Source organism: Globicephala melas, chromosome 7, assembly GCF_963455315.2.
Source record: "Globicephala melas chromosome 7, mGloMel1.2, whole genome shotgun sequence".
Classification (NCBI taxonomy): Eukaryota; Metazoa; Chordata; class Mammalia; order Artiodactyla; family Delphinidae; genus Globicephala; species Globicephala melas.
The window spans coordinates 114439825-114464448 of record NC_083320.1 but is presented as its reverse complement, the minus strand read 5'-3'; the positions used below and the strand labels follow the sequence as shown (position 1 = coordinate 114464448).

At 42.7% G+C, this 24624-nt stretch overlaps 1 protein-coding gene across 3 annotated transcripts in view; it reads left to right on the top strand.

Annotated features, from left to right (window-relative positions):
* Positions 1–24624, top strand: part of EPB41L5 (erythrocyte membrane protein band 4.1 like 5) — a 145351-nt gene that overhangs the window by 117030 nt on the left and 3697 nt on the right. For 2 of the 3 annotated variants that reach the window (XM_060301523.2, XM_030849645.3), the window contains 6 exons: positions 5528–5656; positions 8937–9001; positions 14225–14315; positions 16023–16097; positions 19449–19490; positions 19843–19976. In XM_060301523.2, the coding sequence (XP_060157506.1) occupies positions 5528–5656; positions 8937–9001; positions 14225–14315; positions 16023–16097; positions 19449–19490; positions 19843–19976 (536 nt within the window). The remainder of the gene's footprint in view (positions 1–5527; positions 5657–8936; positions 9002–14224; positions 14316–16022; positions 16098–19448; positions 19491–19842; positions 19977–24624) is intronic. The other variant, XM_030849649.3, reaches the window with a different exon arrangement.

The window sequence follows — 24624 nt, the reverse complement described above, 5'->3', positions numbered from 1 at the left end:
TGGGGCTTGGCTGGGGTCTTCTGCTGACCTCAGAGGAAGAGCTGTACGTTCTGTGCAAGGTTAGGTTAAGTGTCCTTTGTGTGCCCGTGTTGACCGTCTCCATTTTGTCCCTGACACAAGTGATTCCAAACGTTTTATTGATAGTCTGGTTCTGTAAGTGGTTACTTTCTTTCCCTCTACCCTCAATTTGGACACAGAAGGTGTGGTGATGGGTGTGACTTCCCTTTGGGGAAGTCTTCAGATATTAGCCATGCAAAGGTCACCCTTGTCCAGGGATCTGTGAGCTGTTGTGTATTATGTAAGTAGTAAATAGAAATGATACTTTTACAAATGCAAAGGCAAATACTTCCTATTTGACAGTAATTGCTGAAGGGGAGAAAAATAATTTCCTCCTCTACCATTCTCAGTTCTTGGCTGAGACCTCTGTTTCAAAAGACAGATTAACAAGAGAAAAACAGAAGTTTATTGATATGTGTATCTCAAGTGTAGATGAGAAATACCAGGGAAGAATGAGTAACTCTCAGAGGTGGCTAGAATTGCAGCCAAATACCATCTTCAGCTGAAGTCAGAAAGAAGAAAGGTGAGTTGGTGGAGAGCACCTGGAAAGGCGGGGTAAACGGCAGTAAGGCTTGTTATACAGCTTCAGGTCCTTGCTTTTCATGGTAAGGGTTTGAGTTGTTTGCAGGGACTAACATTTGTCCTTCCTGGTAGAGAGGGAAGGAGGGACTCCTTTGTAAACTTCCGTTCTGCTTTTAGGCATATAGGGTAAGGACAGAGCGTTTCTTCTATCTGCTTCTTCTCAATTGCCTTCAGCTCAAAATAATATGCCCCAAAGTGGCATATTTGGGGATGGCGTATTCTGCTACCTCTTGACATTTTCAGCTTAAAGAATAGTTACTAATATTATACTAATATTGTTGGTGCAGGTTTTTTATTTTTTTAATTTAAAAAATTTTTAATTTTTATTTTATGGCCGCACTGTGCAGCATGTGGGATCTTAGTTCCTCAACCAAGGAATGGAACCCACGCCCCCTGCAGTGGAAGCACAGTCTTAACCACTGGACCACCAGGGAAGTCCCAGGTGCCAGTTTTTCAAAGAATAATTCTTAAGTCTGGAAATCAGGCTGTTAAGCTGTTGGTATCTTAGCATTTTTTAGTTTACGTGGTAAGCTAGCTCTAAAAGTTCACATCTCTTTTATCATGATCTCAGGGACTCTTCTGGCTTCATTTAGATACATTCAGCAGTTGAAGGGGAAGAAAGCTCATAAAGTGGTTAAAACTTTTGTGTATATTTAGGTAAAATACAAGGCAAATTGTGTATTCTTCTGAAGCAAGATTCTTGCAAATCATGGATCTGCCCATGAATCATTATAAGGAGTGCCTTAAACCCTATGAAATTGAATACATGTTCTTGTCTTTGATTCACTTATACGTTTTTCTGGAAAGTGGGTCCAAATTTTATTAAATTCTCAAAAAGAGTGAGCCATACCAACTTTAAAATAACTCTTTGCATCTCTCCAAGGTTAGAACTAAAAAGAACTTCACTTTAGTTAAAAGGCTTATGTAATTTTTTTTCAATTAAACAGTTTCAGTTTTTCTGAGCCATTTAAAGAAGGAGCTCTCCGAAATAAGACTTCTCTTCTAGCCAGGATTGTTTCAAGAGTGGTTTTTTTGTTTTGTTTTGTTTTTTGCAGTACGCGGGCCTCTCACTGTCGCAGCCTCTCCCATTGTGGAGCACAGGCTCCGGACGCGCAGGCTCAGCGGCCATGGCTCACGGGCCCAGCTGCTCCGTGGCATGTGGGATCTTCCCGGACCGGGGCACGAACCCATGTGCCCTGCATCGGCAGGCGGACTCTCAACCACTGCGCCACCAGGGAAGCCCTCAAGAGTGGTTTTGAGTTTAGATCTGATGGCATTCCGGTTGAGAACTTCAAACACTGAGTGGCCCTGCTGAGTTTATGATTAATCTCTCTATCCAAAAACTTCATTCCCTTTCTTATCCTGCCCCTGTTCCCCTCAGGATTGAGGAGGATCAAAGAAAAGGGGGGACTGAAACCAAGCAGGACCCCGTGGGGCCCTCCCAGGAACAAAAAGCCTCTCCATGTCCCCCGTTTCTTGTTTGTGGGAAACAGGCTGTAGCCTCCTGGGCCTTTCCTGAGTTCCAGAGAGCTGACTCTAGCAGTTAATGATTAGGACAGTAGAGTCACAGGGCTCCTAGCTCCTCCTGAAGGGATGTGGATAACCGTCTGCTGCGTATCTCTGAGCTGTTCTGCAGAAGCTGAGACCCCCACCCTCTGCGGGATGGTGACGACATGCTGACCACAAGCATGTCAACCCGAGACTGGTTGGAACCAGAAGGTTGAGGTTCCCGAGTCATCACCCTTTTTACCACCAGCCAATCAGAAGGAGGTCCACAGGTTGATCACGTATCCTGGACCCTCTCCCCTAACAGTGTCTTTAAAGACCCTTGCTTGAAAGCCGTCGGGGAGTTCAGATCTTTTGCACATGATCTGCCCGTTCTCCTTGCTTGGCACCCTACTTTGCTGCAAACACCCACTGTCAGAGTTTGGCTTTCTGTGCTGCGAGCACACGACCCCTTGCTTGGTAACAAACTGAAGCAGACTTTGGATGACTTTAACCCGACTTAAGCTTCTAACTAAGCTGACTGATGGCAGCAAGGACAGCTCTACAGGAGAGTTGGAGCATCCAGTCATGTTAGAACAGGTCTAATTTGGGGTGTTTAGGAATCAGAGTGTCTTTTTAGTTCTTTCGGTCTTCTGTTTGCACATTTTGGCCATCCAAGGCAGACATATCAGCAGCATAGTAACACAATATACAGATTTTAAAAAGCAGGACATTATCTAACCTCCGTTACCCCAGTGCTAAGAGGTAACTATGGTTAACATTTTAAACCAAACCTTGAAATGTGATATATATTTTTTTAAATAAAAATGCACTAACACTTTTTTATAACCAATCCATTATAACTCTCTTTATTTCAATAACATATTACTGATAATAGTTGAATGGCATGCATATATCATCACTGCATTTACTCAGTCTCCTACTGGTCATTTAGATTGTTGCTAGTTTTCACCGTCATAATCAGGGCTCTGATAGTCTTATGTAAGTATCTGCCATCATCTTTGATTATTTTACTGGGGCGTAGAAGTGTTAGGTTTGGGACTTCCCTGGTGGTCCAGTGGTTAGGACTCTGCACTTTCACTGTCTGGGCCAGGTTCAGTCCCTGGTCTGGGAACTAAGATCCTGCAAGGCGCATGGTATGGCACAGTGTTAGGTCAAATTTCAGGAATAATTTTAAAGCCTTTGGTACTTTTGCAAAATTGCCTTCCAGAAAGATGGTAACAGTCACGGGTACTTTTACCTGTGATACGTGTGTTGAATTCTTGTTTTTGTTTTTAATATGGGCAGGAAAATAAATACTTGCCTATATCAGAGGCAGGTTGCTCTGAGAATCCTGTGATGTGCAAATATAAATGATGAGCAAATAATGTCAAGTCTGCAATGTAATTGTCTCTGAAAAGAAAATGTCAGAGCATTTGAACTAGCCATGCTACTTTCCCAGCTTTACTGAGGCACAATTGGCAAATAACATCTAAATACCTTCAAAGCGTACACCTGGATGATTTGCTGTAAGTATACATTGTGAAGTGATTCCTGCTGTCCAGTTAGTTGGCATATCTGTCACCTCACGTAAGTTACCTTTTTGTCTTGTTTTTTTGGAGAGAGCACTTGAGATCTACTCTCTCAGCAAATTTCAAGTGTAGAAAACAGTATAATTAAGTGTAGTCACCATGCTGTACATTGGGTCCTCGGGATTTATGCATCTGATAACTTGTACCAGCCTCCCTCTGCTATCCCACCCCCTAGCCCCTGGCAACCATTCTGCTCTCTGTTTCTGATTTGGAATTTTTTTTTAGGTCCCACATCTGAGTAGTGCCGTGCAATATTTGTTGTTCTCTATCTGGCTTGGTTCACTTGGCACGAGGCCTCCAGCTTCATCTGTGTTGTTGAAAATGGCGGGATTTCCTTCCTTTTAAAGGCTGAACAGTATTTCCTTGTGTGTGTGTATTTATGTGTATGTGTGTGTGTGTGTGTGTGTGCGCGCGTGTGGGTATTTTACATCCTCTTCATCACCTGTTGACGGGCCCTCTGGTTGTTTCCATGTCGTGGCTGCAGTGCACATCGGGGTGCAGGTTTATTTGGGATAGTGATTTTGTTTCCTTTGGATGTAAGCCCAGAGGTGGGCTTGCTGGGTCATCTGGTGGTGAAGTAGGTATGGTTGAGAAAGGGCATCAGGTCTTCTTTCACTTGCTGAGAACCACTCTGAAGACTAGGAAGTTAGGGCTTCCCTGGTGGCGCGGTGGTTGGGAGTCCGCCTGCCGATGCAGGGGACGCGAGTTCGTGCCCCGGTCTGGGAGGATCCCACATGCCGCGGAGCGGCTGGGCCCGTGAGCCATGGCCGCGGAGCCTGCGCGTCCAGAGCCTGTGCTCCGCAACGGAGGAGAGGCCACAACGGTGAGAGGCCCGCGTACCGCGAAAAATAAATATAAAAAAGACTGGGAAGTTACAGTCTAGTGCAAAGTAGTGATTCTCAAGCGTTTAAAGGTATCAGAATCACACAGGGAAGCTTGTTAAACATCCACATTTTAGGATCCCACCCAGAGGCAGATGTGTGGAGACCACACTTAGAAAAAACAGATTAGAATAAGCACATTAGTTAAATATTTTCAAACGTGAAAGAGCGGTGCAGTATGTAATCCCATACGTGGCAGCTAGCCTGTTTTATAGAACAAAAGCTGTATCTGAGACGAAGAAAGTATTTAGAGTGAGTTTGTTATTTAGCCCAGTGTTAAATGGTAACCATAGTAATGATAATGGTAGTTGTTGTTGTTATTGATTGGCATTCAAGTCAGGTAAAATATCACTTGTAGTGCAGATAATTTAAACTTATTAATTTGCTTTCTCCCATTTCCTTTCATAATAGTTAATTTATATTGTTTCAATTATGATCTTCATTCAGTGGACTTGGACTTTATTTTATCATTTTCGTTAAGTCTTTACCTGATAGTGACCTCCTTCTGGCCATGTAACATAATCTCAAACACAGTCATCTACCTGGTGACAGTTCCAGAATCACAGGGTTTAGCCTGCGTAGGGCCTGACCTAAAATCCAATTGAAATTAATTACAGCCAAAGGCACACACATTTTGTGGTTTATTTCAGGCATTTGTCCAGGGTGGTAGCGTTAGTTATTCAGTTGCTTAAAGACAGGAAATTGGGCTAGATGATTTCCAGGGGTCCCTGCCAAGTCATAGTTCTTGTTTGTGATTACTGTGCCTTAGTTTGAAACCCCATGTAAGAGTCGACTCTTCCTGGAGTAGGATATGACTGCCTGAGACACATGATTCCCTGATTGTCTGAATATGAAATTTCATCAGTCCTTTTCTGTTTGCATTGAGTTATATTCTCTCAGAGTTGCTTACAGTATATTTTTAATATCTAGGAGGAAGTGGTGAAGTTAACTGAGAAATGTCTGAATAATGCCATCGACAGCCCAGCACTGAATGCCAGGAGAGTTCCTCCTGACTTGAAGAGTAACATTTTGAAGGCTCATGTAGAAGCAGTGCAGAAGGTAAGCTGCCTTTACGAGGGTCCTGGTGAAGTGGAAGGAGACCCTGTAGAACAAGGAAAGTATACAAACGGTAGACATGAGTGACTTGGCCGGTGATTAGAGAGAGAGTAGTACCAGGAAGCACACTCAAGATGGCAATGCCGGAACTTGCCTGGCGGTCCGGTGGTTAGGACTCTGCGCCTCCACCGCAGAGGTGCGGGTTCCATCCCTGGTCAGGGAACTGAGATCCCGCATGCAGCACAGTGCGGCCAAAAAAAGGAAAAAAAAAAAAGATGGCACATGCCTTCCCAACTCCAGATTCTACTCGGGCAAGATTAAGAGCGGGGAGTCACAGGATAAAAACAGTAAAGATGCTGCTCTACAGTATAAGAAGTTTAAAAAAAAAAGTCAAATTCCTGTAGAAGTGAGTCCCTAATCTTTGTCACTTTATAGCTGGAAACTCTACAGTGATTTTTAGGTTCCTGTCAATATTAAGTCTATGACTCTAGGTCTGTCTTCATCAATTCATTGTTCCCCACCACCCATCTACCCCCAATTCAACAAAATTGTGATGTTATTGGCAACAGAGTGATGGTTATAAGGCGAAGAGTTGGCTGTGTCGTCTCATGAAGGGTGCAGTGGGTAGGGACCAGCCCCCATGAAGTTGATGGCGTCCATGCTCTCAAAATCAGCTTTTCCTTGGCCCTCCCCAACTTTCAGATTATCCTCTGCACTGAAGCAGGACAGAAGCCTGTCTCACCAAGTCCGGTTGTCAACTAGGATTTCAAAATAATCCTGTTGTTGGGAAGGGGCTCTTTACCCATTGTGTTCCCAGGCACAGACCTTGAAGAGAGCTGAGAGGACTTGAGGAATGTCGTTCATGCACTTTATGTACCTTCTCACCCCAGTGTAAAGATAAAACATAATATTTATATATAAAATACGGCAGTACACGCTCTGGAATCAGACAACTGGAGTTTGAATCCTGTTTCTAATCTACTAGTAGCTAGTCACCGATTAGCTTTGTGACTTGGCAAGTTAGTTACTTTCCCTGAGCCTCAGTTTAATTATGTTTAAAAAGGGGTAATGGTAATACCTTCCCGAAGGTGGGTTATAAGGATGAAATAAAATGATAAAGGTAAAGGCCACAGAATGGCTTCTGGCACAGAATTAGTGTTTAGTAAGTGTTGGTCCTGATGTTGACACTACCTGTTGTAGCAGCAGTGGTGGTGACAGCTTTTCGTCACCTTACGTTTCAGTTGTACTTTGGATCTGTTTTGACTTGAACAAGAGAGAAATAACTTGAATAGCCCTAAATGAAAGATTTTGTTTTATAGTTAAAATCATCCCACAAAGAAAAATTCAGGACCAGACGCCTTCATTGTTAAGGCCTACTGAACATCTAAGGCAGAAGTAATGACAGTCCCACACAAGCTCTTTCAGGAATTAGAAAAGCAGGGAGCACTTCCCAACTCGTTTTATGAGGCTAGTCTTAGCCTGACACCAAAGCCAGAGAAGGAGAATACAAGAAAAGCAGCTACAGACCAGGACTGTTCTTGAACATGGACTCGAAAGCCCTTAACAAAGCGGAAGCAAATCATACTGAACAGCTTATAAACAGGATAGTACACCATGGCCAAGTAGGGTTTACTTCAGGAGAAAAGTTGGTTTATCGTTCAAAAACCAGTGTAGTATAACATGTTAAAAAATAAGGAAAATTGTCTCAATTTATTTGGAAAGGCATTTCACGTTATTTAACACTTGTTCATGATAAAAGCTCACAGCAAACTAGTAGTAGAATGGAACTTCAGCCTGATAAAGGGTATCTATGAAAAAAGTCTACAGCTAACATTGTAATTCATAGCTAAAGTTAACAACTGACAGGCCTGTGACTGCCTGCAGTGCACGCGGCTGGTAAGAACATAAAATGTTCCAAGTACTTTATAAAAGAGTTGGTAAGGGCTTCCCTGGTGGTGCAGTGGTTGAGAGTCCACCTGCCAATGCAGGGGACACGGGTTCGATCCCTGGTCTCGGAAGTTCCCACATGTGGTTGAGCTGCTAAGCCCGTGTGCCACAACTACTGAGCCTGTGCACCTAGAGCCCGTGCTCCGCAACAAAGAGCAGCCCCGGCTCTACACAACTAGAGAAAGCCTGCGCGCAGCAACAAAGACCCAATGCAGCCAAAAATTAATGAATTAATTTTGAAAAAAAGAGGTGGTAAAATAGTAAACGTACACTTAGCATGTGACCAGCAGCCCCACTCTCAGGCATTTACTCCAGAGAAGTGAGAGCGCAGGTTCACACAGGCACTAGTACGTGAGTGTTCCTGGCACCTTCGTTTGTAATAGGTGAACACTAGAAACGATCCAAATGTCCATCAGCAAGTAAACAGATAAACAAATTGGGGTGTATCCATGCAGTGGAAAGCTACTCAGCACGCAAAAAAGGAACGCATTAGTGACACACGCAACACCGTGGGTGAACCTCAAAAACATCCTGTTAGTCTAAAGAGGGAGCCCCAAAAGGATGCTATGATTCCATTTATATGAAACTATGGAAAGCACAGATCACTGCTGGCCACGTGTGTGGGTTTTTGGTGGGATTGTATCGGAAGCCTCAAGGGAACATTTGGGGTAGTGGAAGTGTTACATATGTTGATTGTAGTGTTGATTATGTACCAAACCGTACATTTAAAATGTGTGCATTTTACTGTATGTAAATGATACCTCAATAACTGACCTCTTTAGAATTCTCCTCTGAAATATTCCTTGTACTCAGGGAAAAACAAAGCCAGATATGCAGCTTAATATGTTTCTGCTTTTTATCATGTAAATTTGAAAAATTCTGGCATTGAATCTTTTTGGATTCTGTGTACATTGACTAACATAGCATTGTGTCTTAAATAATTTAGAGCTGTCCAGTAAAGCGTATGGATTCATAGACCAACATATTGAAGTGGAAACTTGGAGTATGAATTTGGGCGTGGGATAGGGCTGTGCTGGGTACAGTACTGATATTTCCATAGATAAGTTGTGGTTACCTCTTTCTGGAACTGAAGCAAACAGATTATTTCTATTTTTACTGGAAAGGAATGTAAATTTATTACTTTATTACCCACGAGAGAGATTTAATTTTTTTAATTAATTTTTATTGGAGTATAGTTGATTTACAATGTTGTGTTAGTTTCTGCTGTACAGCAGAGTGAATCAGTTAATATATCCACTCTTTTCTAGATTCTGTTCCCATATACGTTATTACAATGTATTGAGGAGATTTAATTTTTATGATTTCTTTTTCTTAGGTTACAAGAGAAGATAGCTTATTAAGTCATAAAAATGCCAGTGTTCAGGATGCTGCCACCAACAGGTACAGTTGTGGGTAGACTGAATTAAATTGGTGTTCTTTTCCTCTTAACTTTCTTTGGGGGGTGTTTTTTTCCTCTTTCCCACTCTGTGATCACATGGTTTCAGGATATCTATTTGAAAGATAGCCTGAAATCACTGTTCTATCCACTACATAGATTCTTAGGACCTAATTTTAGATCATTTGAAGATACTCCTAATTAATCTTTTCATCCTGATTCTTCTTCAGCTGATTGAAACTGTAGAGCAAAAACAGCCTTTGAAGATATTTTTAATCTCATAAGATACCTGGTGAAGAATGTGTACTCTTTCTCTTAGGTGTGGTAGTTGCCTTAGTGCCATGCTGTTGGCAGGGTGGGATTGCTCTTATAAACTGTCTTACTATGGGCTCTCACATGATGCAAGCAGATTTCTTTGCTGTTCCCTCTGAGTTCCTTCTGCCTGTCTTTTCTTGTTGAGTGTTATGCCATGTCTCTGTCTTACTAGACTTCCATCCCCTGCTCTGTTGCAGTTTGTTTCATTCGTCCCTGCGTATCCAGTGTTCTGTGCTTAGTTGGTGCTAAACATTGATGAGTGAATGTGTTTCTTTTCCCGTTATCCAGAACTTATGCAGTGAAGAGTTTTCTGATTAGTGATATTCAGTTCCAGGTGCTGTAATTAACACAGCACTTAAGCGCATGCTTCGTGTAAAGGACTTTACAGTTAGTACTCAGCAAACCTACTACTTGGTGATCGGGGTACAACTGGAATTACGACTTAACCTTTTCTAAGAAATCAGTTTGCCCACAACATTTTTAATGCTATTGTTGTTTTTATTGGAGCTTTTTAGAGTAACCTCATCACAGACTTTTTTGCCAAGAGGAGGATGATGGGGATGTGACGACCCAGTTGTTTATCAGAAATTTCATTGAACTCTGGAAGGTGGACAGGTCCTGGAATGGACTCCAACTTCCGGATTTGTTTTTCCAAATGGCTGTTGGTATTTTGAATAATCTGTTTTCCTCCCAGGATTTGAAATGGATCCTTTGAAATATGCTTATGTTCTTATACAAACCTGGGTCTGTTTCTGGATCTTTTCCTTTTCTGGCACTGTTTTTTTCCTCGTGCCATACCACACTTTTAAAAAGTTGCTGTACCCCCTTTTTAAAAGGAAATATTTCAGGCATACAGAAAGGTATGGAGACTATATAATACATGTCTGTGTACCAAATGTCAAGCTTTGTCATGTCCTCATATTTTGCTGTAGTAGATTTAGATCATTTTGCTTTTATCTTTTTTTTTGAGCTGTAATTTCCTATACAGAACCCTTTAAAAGTAGGCAATTTAATGCATTTTAGTGAATTGACAAAGTTGTGCAACCCTAACCACTCTCTGATTCCATAATATTGTCCCCTCACCCCTAACGGAAGCGCCCTCCGCATACGCTGGCTCTCCACGTCGCTCCTCCAGCACCTGGGAGCCACCCACCTACTTTCTGCCTGCACTAGATTTGCCTGCTTCGGACAGTTCATATAACTGGACTCATACAAATACGTGTCTGGTGTTTTTCATTTGACGTAATGTTTTCAAGGTTCATCCATATTGTAGCCTGTATTGGTACTCCATGGCTGCATAATATTCCATCGTATGTCCATGTGTCAATGGATGGACATTCGTGTTGGTTCTGCTTTTTGGCTACTGTGAATATAGCTGTTGTTGAACATTCCCACACGAGGATTTGTACATTTACAGTGTACGATTCAGTCGCTTTTGTTTTGATATATCTGAATCTTTAAAAACTTATCCATGGTTTCTTCATTTCAGTTGCCACAATATATTCATTTTTTAATTTACGGACAAATGTTTGTTCCCAGTTAACATTGCGCATGTTCTTCATTATACACACATGTTGTAAGGATTTTTCATCTGCTTTCTGTGTTTTGCAGCAGTGTAAACTACATTAAGACTAATCTTTTTTTCTCCTTTTTTTTTTTTTCGGTTTGGCCTCAGGATTCTTTTTTTAAAATTGAAGTATAATTGATATACAATATTATGTTTGTTAAGGTGTATAATATAATGATTCAATAGTTTTATAGATTATACTCCATTCTTAAATTTATTATAAATTGGGTATATTTATATCCTTGTAGCCTATTTATTTTATACATAGTATTTAGTTTATGCTTATCGATTTCCTATCCCTATCTAGCCTCTCCCCACTTCCCTCATCCCACTGGTAACCCCTAGTTCTCTTTATCTGTGAATCTGTTTCTGTTTTGTTATATTCATTTGTTTATTTTTTAGATCCCACATATAAGTGATAATATACAGTATTTGTCTTTCTCTGTCTGACTTATTGCAGTAAACATAATACCCTCTAGGTCCATCCATGTTGTTGCAAATGGCAGAATTTCTTTTTTATGGCTGAGTAATATTCCACTGCATGTATACACCACATCTTCTTTATCCATTCATCTTGATGGACGCTTAGGTTGCTTTGTATCTTGGCTATTGTAAATAATGCTGCTGTAAACATTGGGGAGCGTGTATCTTTTTGAATTAGTATTTTTGCTTTCTCCAGATGTATATCAGAAATACAGTAGAATTGCTGGACTGTATAGTAATTCTATTTTTAGTTTTTTGAGGAACCTCCATACTGTTTTCCATAGTGGCTGCACCAATTTATATTCCCACCAGCAGAGCACAAGGGTTCCCTTTTCTCCACATCCTCACCAACATTTGTTATTTTTGCTCTTTTTGACCATAGCCATTCTGACAGGTGTGAGGTGATACCTCATTGTTTTGATTTGCATCTCCCTGATGATGAGCGATGTTGAGCATCTTTTCATGTGCCTATTGGCCGTCTGTATGTGTTCTTTGGAAAAATGCCTATCCAGGTCTTCTGCCCACTTTTAATTGGTTTGTTTATTTATTTTTTTAATATTGAGTTGTATGAGCTATTTATGTATTTTAGATATTAACCTCTTACTGGTCATATCATTTGCAAACATTTTCTCCCATTCTGTAGGCCATCTTTTCATTTTTTCAGTGGTTTCCTTTGCTCTACAAAAGCCTTTAAGTTTAACGAGGCCCCATTTGTTTAGTTTTGCTTTTGTTTCCTTTGCCTTAGGAGACAGATCCAAAAACAATATTGCTATGATTTATATCAAAGAGTGTTCTACCTTTGTTTTCTATTGGTTTTATGGTTTCTGGTCACGTTTAGGTCTTTTATCCATTTTGAGTTTATTTTTGTATATGGTATGAGAAAGTGTTCTGATTTCATTCTTTTACATGTAGGTGCCCAGTTTTCTGAGAACCATTTACTGAAGAGGCTGTCTTTTCCCCAGTGTATATTCTTGCTTCCTTTGTTGTGGATTAATTGACCCTAAGTGCGTGGGTTTATCTCTGGGCTCTCTATTCTGTTCCATTGATATATGTGTCTGTTTTTGTGCCAGTACCAGCCTGTTTTGATTACTGTAGCTTTGTAGTATAGTTTGAAGTCAGGGATACCTCCAGCTTTATTCTTTTTTCTCAAGATTGCTTTGGCAATCGGGGTCCTTTGTGTTTCCATATAAATTTTACGATTATTTGTTCCAGTTCTGTGAAAAATGTCTGATAGGAAGTTTGATAGGGATTACATTAAATCTGTAGATTGTTTTGGGTAGTATGGACATTTTAACAAGATTAATTCTTCTAATACATGAACATGGGATATCTTTCCATTTCTTTGTATCATCTTGAGATTTCTTTGTCAGTGTTTTCAGAGTTTAGTTTTCAGAGTATAGGTCTTTTGCCTCCTTGGTTAAGTTTATTCCTAGGTATTTTATTCTTTTTGATGCAGTTTTAGACAGGGTTGTTTTTTTGATTTCTCTTTCTGATAGTTTGTTATTAGCGTGTAGAAAAGCAGGACTAATCTCTTGTTGAGGGGTTGGGAGACTTCATTGTGAAATGTATTTCACTCCTTTCGGGGCTCACTCCTTTAGTCTCAGCTGTTTCTTTTCTTCGGAGCACAAAGTTATCTTTTCTCTCTGGTAGCTTTTAGGTTTTTCACTGCTTATTCTTGAGATTCTGCATTTTCATTACGGTGCATCTAAGCATAGTTTTATTTTTCATTCTTGTTAGTATTCAAGGTGGTGTTTCAATCTGAAGACCTATGTCTTTTTTTTAGTTTTGGAAAGTCATAAGCCCTTATCTTTGTGAATATCCAGCATCCGTTAGACATTAGCTGAAATGCCCCGATCCCTTCTCTGTCTCTCGTAACTATTCCTTCTTACTTTTCATCTCTCTGCCTCTGTGTGCCTCGGTACTGTGGCTGCAGTAGTGCTAGCTTCCGTCTAGCTCCCGAGGCTGACTTTTCCATCTAGGATTTGCCTCTTGTTTTTTCTCAGTCTCCCTGCGGGATTGGACGGGCACTGCTCCTGTCACTTGCATGCTTTCCAGTGATGCTGGAGAGGACTGCCGGGTGTGTCATCCTGGTGGGTGGCGGTCTCTTGGCTTCCCCGTCTCCTCCCTGGCATCGAGGCTGCCTGTTCTTGTGATCCTCACCTGGGGTTGACATCCTTGTCCTTCCTGCTGGCATCCTCTCCCGGGCCGATCCCGCCGCCGCGTCTGGAGCCCTGGAGGTGGGCCACTGCCCCGTGCCGCGGAGTGTCCTCCCACCCGCCTCCCGCAGGGGCTTCCTGCCTCGTTCTCCGTGCCTCAGGTGTTCCGTGTCACTGAGCTGTCCTGTTCCTGATCTGTCTTCTTCGTGTTTGTCTGTCTTGTTTTGTGTATCTGCCTAGTCTTTTACATGATTTCTCTAGATCGGTTGCTCTTTGGAGCAGACTGTAGCATCTAATCTGCCCATAACCCTGAAATCACCTCTTGTACTGTGTGTTTCACGGTTTTCGGCATTTCCTCAAAGCTCGTGAGCTACCACTGACATCCTTTATTGGTTCTGAAGTTTTATGAGTTTATTCTTTTGTTAAAAAGAAATCTTTTCTGTCATTTCATTGAGCTTCAGGAGGGAAGCAAAGCACTGGTGAACGGGTCTGACCTGGTTGCGAACCTGTTATATGCAATGGGTGGGGAGGGGTTCATGGTGGTGTGTGGGGCAGCGCGGACCACTGTCTGACCCCCCCCTACCCCTCGCTGTCTCTTCCTTCCGTGCGGGGTAGTTACCCTGCTTCCCCGAGCCACCTCCTTCAGCACACTGCCTGTTGCTCCTGTATCGGTTGTCCGTGACACAAACCTGTCTTTGTCTTCCTAGCGCTGAGTTAAATGAGAACGCCATGCCCGGCCCTGGAGGGTCTCTCATTCCGATGCGAACCACACCTGCAGAAAATGGGCCTGCTCTAAAGGTAACGATTCCTTCCACTTTCAAGGTCGCTCCACAGAGACTCCCTTGCCTTGAATCCTGGTTGTACAGGACACCTGGTGATCTCTGACGGCCACCAGAACGTCAGCCGTGAGAAGAGCGTTGAGCCTCACCTCTCTAGGGAGAATCCAATTGTCACATCCCTCCCAAGAGCAGCTCAGGGTTTCTTCTCCATTTTTGAGGTATTTGTTGGTAGTTTTGTTTTTAGGGGGTCTCGGTGTTTTTGGATTTTGGATTCGGGCTATGCTACCCTAGTGTCTCAGACTTTACATGACACATAACAGGCACCAAATAAATATTGATGGATCGAAATTGACTTTCTGACACTGATTGTGTTTGTAACATAACCAGCTTGTCTCAAATTCTGCCTCTCCTCTATCCATCGGCCGTACAGTCTTAGCAGGTCACAAGTCACAGAGACCCAGCTCATGCCCAGTGAACGCTTTCATTTGCAAATTAAACAAAAAATTATTTTTGTAGATGAACATTTACCATTTTGTTCTTTTATAGTGCAACCACATTTATTGTAGAAGTTTACCAAATATTTCATGAAAACAACACATTAGAAATCACCTGATTCCCACTACCCAAAGACAGTGTGTAGTTAATATTCAGGTGTATAGTTTTTCAGGCTTAGGGGTTTAAAAAAAAAAACTCAACCTAAAATACCTTTAATCAGGAGATTTCTTTCTGCTAATTAAAATTCTAAAAAGATACACTGACATCTCTGATCACTGAAAATCGTTAGTTGGAACCCGAGATGTTTTTGGAACAGAGAAGGACAGTTAGCCCAAAGATTTATTGCATGTTGTACCAGACAGCGTGATAGGCTTTGAAAATTCAAAAATGAGTGAAACATGGCCTCTTCTTTCAAACTGCTTCCAGCACAGTTGGAGAGAGAATTTTGATACGTTGTGGTAGAGATATGCACAGGCCACCTGGGGGGCCCACTCAGGTCACAGGGTATGAGGGCGTGGAGGGGGAGGGGGTGGGGGAGGAGACAGGCAGGTTTTCACATGTGCGATTAAAATTCAGTTGACATCGAACAGGAAACACACATTTCTGCCTGAAGACAGGCGGAAATGTATAAATGAAGGGCCTTTTTTGTTATGGACTACACCCTGGATACTTACTTCTCTTATTTCCAGACTGGAATTTTATCTGTTATCCTTTTAAAATTCTTCCTGTGCCCAGAAACACACACACTGCAGTACAGAACTCTGTTTCTATAAGGTGCTTCAAATACTAATTAGACAAAAGTATTAACATTTATGGGGGGGTTCTATTATACTCTTTGTGAACAGTGAAGCATCCATGTGGATAAAGAAGCATTCCAAGTTCAGGCGTGTCCTTAGTCATCGCCTCCTGGGCTGAACCTTTAGCCTCTGCCATCTGGTTTAAGAACTGAGAGCCGGGACGGTCCTAACCCTACGCAAGTTTTGTCTCACCAGAAGGAATAGTTGTATGAAAATTCACATGACACTTTAGCTTTTTAAAGTTCTGACTGTAGTCTAGGTTCCCCTCCAAACAAAAGTGGAATCACTAATAATCATGATTCCTGAGGGTCCCCTTCGTTTAAAGGTTAACACCATCCAGGCCTGGGTCCAAATTATTCATTGAGAGGATGTGGAAAAAATCTAGTCTGGTGACTAATGGGTCATTTAACATCCGTGTATCTTGTCTTCTGTAGGGTGCTACAGATGAATTGGATGCCTTGCTTTTATCTCTAACTGAGAATCTCATTGACCACACAACCACACCTCAGGTAAATAGGCTTTAAAACAGCAGGATGGAAAGGTATTTCTGTTGGAAAATGCTCCCAGTAGATTCCAGTTCTTGCCTTTTCCGCAGTTTAGTAAAACTTTTCATTGGTAAGTGTCTGTACTTCGGTAGCCACCTAGCATTGCCTTTTCTGTAGGGAAGTTCTGCCCTCTTGAATCTGTGTGTCACTGGACAGCAGCCACATGTTGCCGAGCCTCTTTGTAACTCAGCGCCCTGTTAAGTAGTGTGAGAGGGACATGTGGGGGTAAGCCAGCTTCTGAAGAGTTCAGACAGGAAGACCTCCAGTTGTTAAAAACATTTACAGAATGGTGGGAGCATAAGAGTGGTTGGCGTTAAACATATTGATCATTATTTGAGTTTGGGAGATACCGTGTTAAGTACTGTGACCATAATACAAAGAGGAAGCAGTCACTTCCCTCCAGAGACATACTGGGGTGCAAGGAACACAGATAGTGCATTTAGTGCCTTGTGAGTGACGTGGCAGGAGTTGCCGTAGGGGTCACTTGAAGGCTTGCAAGTGAGGGCAGTCCTTCCCCTGATGTTTGCGTAGGTCACCAGCCCTCACTCAGGTGTGTGTCTGCATCCCTGGAAAGAGTAGGAAAGCACAGATTGCTGGCCTCCACTCTCAGGCTTTTGGATGTGGTGCATGTGGTCTGGGGCCCAAGAAGCTGCATTTCTGACACGTTCCCAGTGATGTGGGTGTGGGCCGGGAACCACCAGCTTAGGGCCATAATCACAAGAGACTTTACCAGGTGAGCAAGCAGAAAATGAAAGGGATGTTGGCAATATCGGGCTGCAATAATCCTTTAACCAGGTGAAAGAGGTAACTTCTAAGGCCAATGCAAGATGGCCTGAAGCCCGGAGAAGGAGTCCTTCGGGCCCAACTCAGAACACTTACTGCTTGTTTGTGCTGTCTCACAAGTGGGGGTAATACAGTGATGAAAATCAATTTGATTAAAGACATTTTTTTATCACTAATATATTTTTCCTTCCCTACAGATTTAGAATGTTTTAAATAAAAATGTAGACTATGATGCATTTTAGATTCTACACATGAGCTATCTATTCTATTACACTTACTGATTTTTCTGTTGTTAGAACTGTAATACTCTTCTACTAATTTTTTTTTGGCTGCGTTGGGTCTTCGTTGCTGCGCGCAGGCTTTCTCTAGTTGCGGCAAGCGGGGGCTACGCTCAGTTGCGGTGCGCGGGCTTCTCATTACGGAGGCTTCTCTTGTGGAGCACGGGCTCTAGGCGCATGGGCTTCAGTAGTTGTGGCATGCAGGCTCAGTAGTTGTGGCACACGGGCCCTAGAGCACAGGCTCAGTAGTTGTGGCTCGCGGCCTCTATAGAGCGCAGGCTCAATAGTTGTGGTGCACGGGCTTTGTTGCTCTGCAGCAGGTGGGATCTTCCTGGACCAGGACTCGAACCCGTGTCCCCCGCATTGGCAGGCATATTCTTAACCACTGAGCCACCAGGGAAGCCCTCTAATAACTTTTTAAGTGATTTTGATACATGTTGAGGCCAGTCCAGCATCATTATGCAGGTGTTTTGCTGTTTTTGCTTGTTAATTCTTTCAGATGATTTTTAGAATAACTTTGTCAAGTCTCACTCCCTCTGAAAGCCTTTGAATTTTTATTTGTAATTACGTTAAATTCATAAATTAACTTGTGGAAAGAACTGATATATTTGTGATAATTCGTCTTAGCCAAGAGTACGATATGTTTTTCTCATCCATGATTTCCTATTTCTCCTAGAAGTTTTGTAGTTACAGTCTCCCCAATATAAGTTTTATATTTTCCTATTTTTGTTATTTCCAGGTCCTTCATGTTTTTTTGCTATTGAGATTTTTTTCCCCATTATATTTAAAGAATTTAGGATTTAACCTAACAGAAAATAGAGAGTCTCTAAATGTTCTCTGTAAGTCTTCTCTATTCTTCATTAGGTTAACTCCTAAATACTTCATAGTTTTGTTGATATTGTGAATGGTATTTAATTTTTTTACTATTGAATTCATAAGTTAATTTTGTGTCTGGCAAACTTGATGAATTCTTTCAGTAGCCAATCTGCTGATTCAAATATTCTGTCAGTTTCTGGGGTGTCTTTAGTATCTCTGTCTGCAGTTATTGATTAATCCATTTCTTACCTACTGCTGGATCTTCCAATTTTTTGTATATTTTGAAGATAGGCTGTGAGATGCATATATGTTGACGGTAATTATACTTTCTGAGCTCCTTTTAGCACTTTAGAGTGTCCTTCTTCGCCCTTTTTTTCCTCTCTTTATTTCCCTTTTGACTGATAAAAAATTGACACCCTAGCTTTAAGTTTGAATCACCTTATGTATAATTTTCTGTCATTTTATTTTCAACCTCTTTCTATCTGTTGGTTTTAAGTGGACCTTTCAGCGTTTTGCTGGGTCTTGTATTTAAAATCTTACTCGAGAGTCTGTATCTTCTGATTGAGTTTAAATCCATTTATATTTACTGTAATTATGGTTATTATAGGACTTGTTTCTGCCAAACCATTTTTGTTTACTTTTACCATATTTCTTTTTCCTCTCTCTTCTATTTCCTGTGGTTAGAAGTGCACTTTCTTAATATTGGTGGGAAAGTCATATTTTGTATTTTTATTCTTTTGTTGGTTACCTAGATTACTAAAACCTGGACTTTTATTAATTTTTTCTTACCAGAATCTGTCACCAGTGCAAGGACTAGTCTAAGCTTCCACAAAATAGGGGGGAGTCGGGAGTTCATTAGATTACAATTCTACATGCAGAAGTAAGATACAGAAAATTAAACCTTGAAAAGAATGTAGCAGAGGGCCTGTGAGTCAGGAGCAGCGTGGGTGTTTTCATTGCTCTCTCCTCCAGGCAGAGTTAGAAAATGGCCTGTAGCTGGACAGAGCTTTCTTCTGTCTTCATTTGAGTTAGCCACAGTCCGCTCTGCAGCATGCTACCAAGAAGGCTATGATTGTTTGTAACGGACTGAAATGAAGTTTCAGAAAATAAATCTTAAATTGGATGCTAGGGGTTGGGGACAGTCCTAGTGAATGACCTGAAAGTAGTAGTAGCATTAGTAGCATTCTGGGAGTAGTAAGTTTTTAGATTAAAGAGGTTCTCGAGATTATGACAGTTGCTTAAGTGGTGACACATGGCGTGTGTGCTGTAGAAGAGGACCTTGGGTTCAGAAGTCCATGTCCGCTCAAGGGCACCATTAAGACCTGCTCCCTGCCCCCCACCCCAGTGCATTTCATAGTAGAAGAAAGCATTATGAGTATAATTATGAAAATAAGTCAGTCTTCCCTAAAAATAAATACACATGTACAATTTTTTTCAGGTGTCTTCCATATCCACGATCACACCCCGTTGGATTGTGCCAGTAAGTTAACATTTGCAATGTTTCTTTCCACTCCCCTTTCAGAATGAGGCCTGAAGGAGTACCAGGTTCTTATTTTTCCTTGAAAACACGGGGTCATCATCAAATCTCTACTGATTGAACCTACTGGCTTCAAACTAGAGGTTTAATTTTTCTGTCTGTAAATACTTAAGGGTGCTGACAAAAACAAAAATATAAGTCTGATGTGAAGGATGGTAGAAAAACAGAGCAGCTGTCACGGGGCACATCACCCTTCTCATCGCCGTCATCACTGGAGAAGATGACGCGGGGCTGAGTGCTGGCTGCGGGGCAGGTGTGGTCACCTCCGCTCAGACGGCCCGCGTGTTTTCCTCAGCAGAGCGCTGCCCTTCCTAACGGGCTTGCAGGAGACAGCGGGCTCTCGCCGGCCGGGAAGGAGGGGCCTGGCAACAGAGGTGTGGTCTCCCTCATCTCTCCCCCAGCGCCGTTCTTCGTGGATGCTGTGACCAGGTGAGGAATCTTTTCTCAGTTGCAGTTCTCAGGCCTCTGTTAAGAGGAAAATATAACGAAATTAATTGTACTTAAAGCAATAATGTCAATTCTTCTCTAGTTGAACTTAATTGAAACTGAATAAATCTTTTCTGTGATTTTTATTTAGAGTAGTGTTTTTTTCTTTTTTCTTGTCAGTAGCAATCTTCTACAAAATTATGAAGTAGACCTTACTTTCTTTTTTTATGAAGTCTTTATTAGATAAAGATATGAGCAGGTTTATCTTTAAAACTTTGTATTTGTTTTAAAATTGATTTACGTCTTTTCCTGTCATGCTTTACTGTTAGGTTGTCCATGAATACAGCGGAAGAGGCTCAGATAAGGGTGGGGTAGGGGATTCCCAAAGTGAGGGCTCTGATGTAGCTTCTACCGCAAGCTTATTTTAGCATATCACTTGCCACAGACAGAGCTTTTGTTCAGCATGTAGTTCTTCAACTTTTAATTGTTAGGATCAAGACTGTGCCTGTTTTTCAGAACATCTATAATTGCCTCATTTCTCACCTCAGACGTCTTCCTGGTATGTCTACTGTTTCTCACATCCTCCTGGTGTTGAGAATGCGGGTTGGTTGAAGTAGATGCTTTAGAGAACAAAATCCCTGATTATAACAGGAAAGTTATTAGAGATGATTAACTTGAGAGAAATTCATAGTTTCATTTTAAAATTGCTGTCTTATCTCCATAGTCTTTAATATAATTGTTCACTCAGCAAACACTTACTGTCTGCTAGGTACCAGGCACTGCTTGTGTCCGGCACTGAAGGTAGGCGTGAACAGGACAGACATGGGGCCTATTTTCCTAAATATCTGTATGATTGGTAGTTCCCACTGCAAACAGAAGGATTGTGTGCAGAGGGCCAGGTGATACTTCTTCGTAATTGAGTTCACACAGTAAAATGCGAGATCGTAAGGACTTCCGAATGAGAAGTTACAGATGACATCAGAGCTTGTCTCCATTCCTTCCCAAAGCAAAGTAGTCATAAAGCAATTAGATCAAAGATGACAGGTAGTACACCCGAAACTAATATAATATGTCAGTATCTCAGTAAGGAAAACATGGCCAGTAAATCAGTGAAACAGTTGAGTCCAGAAACAAATCACACAAGTATAGTTACCTGATTTATGAAAAATGATAGTACAATGCTGAAGGGAAAGAGCGGTCTTGCAGTAAATCAGCCCGACAAGTTAAATATCCTTGGTGGGAAAAAATCTTGACCCAACCTCATACTACACACCAAAATCTACTGTAGGTGGATTGCAAATCTAAATATGAAATGTCCAATAATAAAGCTTTTAGAAGAAAATATAAGTGAACATCCTATGGCCTTGACATAGGCAAAGATTTTTTAAACAGGTCACAAAAAGCTTCAATCGTACAGGAAAAATTGATAACTTGGATTTTGTCCAAAACTCCTATTCAGGGACTTCCCTGGTGGTGCAGTGGTTGAGAGTCCGCCTGCCAAAGTAGGAGGCACGGGTTCGAGCCCTGGTCCGGAAAGATCCCACATGCCACAGGGCAACTAAGCCCGTGTGCCACAACTGCTGAGCCTGTGCTCTAGAGCCCATGAGCCTCAACTGCTGGGCCCACGTGCCACAACTACTGAAGCCTGCGCTCCTAGAGCCCGTGCTCCGCAACAAGAGAAGCCACTGCAGTGAGAAGCCCGCATACCGCAAGGAAGAGGGGCCCCTGCTCACTGCAGCTAGAGAAGGCCTGCATGCAGCAACAAAGACCCAACACAGCCATAAATAAATAAATTTTTTAAATTAAAAAAAAAAAACTCCCATTCATCGAAAGATATTATTTCAAGCACTCAAAAAGGAAGCCACACAGTGGAGAAGACAACCGCACTTCCCCCTCCCCCTGACTCTGTCTGTGTCTCTCTCATAAAGAACTCATATCCAGAATATATAAAGAGCTCTTGTGAATCAATAAGAAAAAGAGAGCTCAATAGAAAAATTGGCAAAAGAGTTGAATAGGCAGTTCACAAGAGGGTATCCAGGTGGCCCATCTTGACAAGTTATTGAGAAATACAAATTCAGACCACTGTGTGATACCACTGCATACACCTAGAATGGCTCAAGTGAAAATACACATAGTACCAAGTATTGGTGAAGTTATGGGGCAACTGAAACTGTAAATTGAAATAACCGTGTTGGACATAGATTTGGCTGTATCTGCGAAAGCTGAAAATACGTTTACATGCGTATCCAATAGAAACACACATATGTGTCCATCAGAAGGCATGTACAGGAATGTTCACAGCAGCTGTGTTCATCGTAGCCCAAGCTGAAGACTTTTTAAAAGCCCACTGGCCGTTAACTAGATAAGTACTGGACTAGAGCAGTGAAAACTAACGAACTGTAACTGCGGTAGAGAGATACAGATGAGTCGCGCACACACAGTTACGTGAGGTATTTATTGATCTGTAACAGATCACCACACGTTTAGCGGCTTACACCCCATTCCCTGCAGGTCAGGGGTCTGGTACAGCCTAGCTGTGCCCTCTGCTGCGAGTCTCCCCCAGGCTCCACTCAGGGAGTCGGCTGGAGCTGGGCTCTCATGTGAAGGGTCAGCTGGCGGAGGGTCTGCAGTCATGGCCGTTGGCAGAATTCAGCTCCTGAGGGGCTGCCCGCTGAGGGCTGGCTCCAGGCCGCGCTGCCCTCGCTACTTGCCTGGGGCCTTTACTTCAGCAGAGCCAGCAAACCAGGAAGGCGGTGGGACGCCTGCCAGCCGGCCAGAGGTCGCCATCTGTATACTGTAATCGCGGAGTGACAGCCTGCTGTTACCTTTGCTCATTTGCATTGGTTAGAACAGACCACAGGGCCTGCCGTGCTCAGGGGGAGGAGGGGGTCATTGGGGTCATCTTAGAGTCTCCTCCGCATGATGATGGGAAGGAGGCACAGCTCTCAGAGACCGAAGTAATGGTTACCCTGGAGGTGGCTAGTTTCAGAGTGCTAGTGACTTTCTGTTTCTCATTCTGCGTGCTGATGGCACAGGTGTGGTCAGTGTGCACAGGGTCCTCAACTTACGACTCCTGATTTGTGCACTTCAGCGTATGTATGTTACAATCAATAGCGTGTTTTTAAAAGAATGGTGATGGGGTTGCATCTGTACAGATTCAGATTTACTTGGGGTGTGCGCTGTGTAAATTTTATTTTAAGGTTAAAGAACAGGAGAGGAGGGCTTCCCTGGTGGCGCTGTGGTTGAGGGTCCGCCTGCCGATGCAGGGGACACGGGTTTGTGCCCCGGTCCGGGAAGATCCCACGTGCCGCGGAGCGGCTGGGCCCGTGAGCCATCGCCGCTGAGTCTGCACGTCCGGAGCCTGTGCTCCACAACAGGAGAGGCCACAGCAGTGAGAGGCCCGCGTAACCCAAAAAAATAAAAACAAAAGAACAGGAGAGGAAACAGCAGCAGTTGAGATTACCGAGCAAGTTTCAGGAGCAGCTAAATGACAGATAAGTGGTGACCAGCTTGGCAGAGAGGATAAAGCTGAGATCTAAGCCTGAAAAGGGGAGGGGGTGGAAACTGGGAAAATACGAAGCCAGTCCATGCGCTAGCACCCGGGCTGGCTCAGGAGCTGAGGCACCAAGTGTTGGGAAGGTGGGTCCAAGGTGGGGCTGCGAATGTGCCCCTTCATACACTCCCCCTTCCCGCCCTGCCGATGCCGGCCTCATTCTGGAGGCTCCCCTCTGGAGGAGCTGGGCGGGCAGGGCCCTGGGTCTGGGGGCCCTGTTGGGAGGAAGGCCCTGACCTGGGGGGGGTTAACTCAGTGTCCACACGCCAAGGGGTGAGACCCCCAGCCTTCCTTCTGTTTCCAGCCTCCAGAATGCTGTGGGCCACGTATAAACGTCTCAGGTGAGAAATTCAGAAGATTTTTCTCTAGAGAACCTGACCGAGCGAAGAAAAAGGCCCAGAGAGACTGACATTTGTGGATCGCAGGAAATCTGGTACCGCGACTTGGAAGCCCGTAGTTAGTGGATTTTGCCCGCACGTGCACAGCTTTCAGACAACGTTCCAGCGCTTCATGCTCGAGTGTGAGCACGCTGCTTCCCTCTTAAATGTGAACAGAGCCAACGATTGTCAGATGTTTGAGGGAACACTAGAGCAGGTCAACTTGAAAAAGAAACAGGGAGGAAATAAAGGAATGTGAGCGTCAAAAACTCTGCGAAGTGACAGTGTGAGAAAGAAGATACTGCGTCCATGCAGCAATAACAGGGAATTAAAGAAGGAACAGAAAATGAAGTATTCTTGGAAGTTATTAACCATGTTAAAAGTAAAATTCAAAGGATGCACGGAAGGTAAGATTGGAGAAATCCCCCAAAATGTAGAACAAACGTTGCGAATTGGGAGAGAAAAGAAGATTGGAGATTGGTCTAGGAAGTCCACTGTGTGAATCATTGGAGGTCCAGAAGAAAGAACACAGTAAATAAAGTGTCCAAGAAAGAAATCAAGACTTCCCAGGACAGAAGCACTTGAGCTTTTAGATTAAAGGAGCCCAGTGAGTATCCAGTAACAGAATGAAAATAGACAACAGCAAGGAACATCGTGAAGTTTCAGAACATAAGAGAGGATGTTAGTCTTCAGAGAGGGGAAAAAGAGTTCATACAAAGGA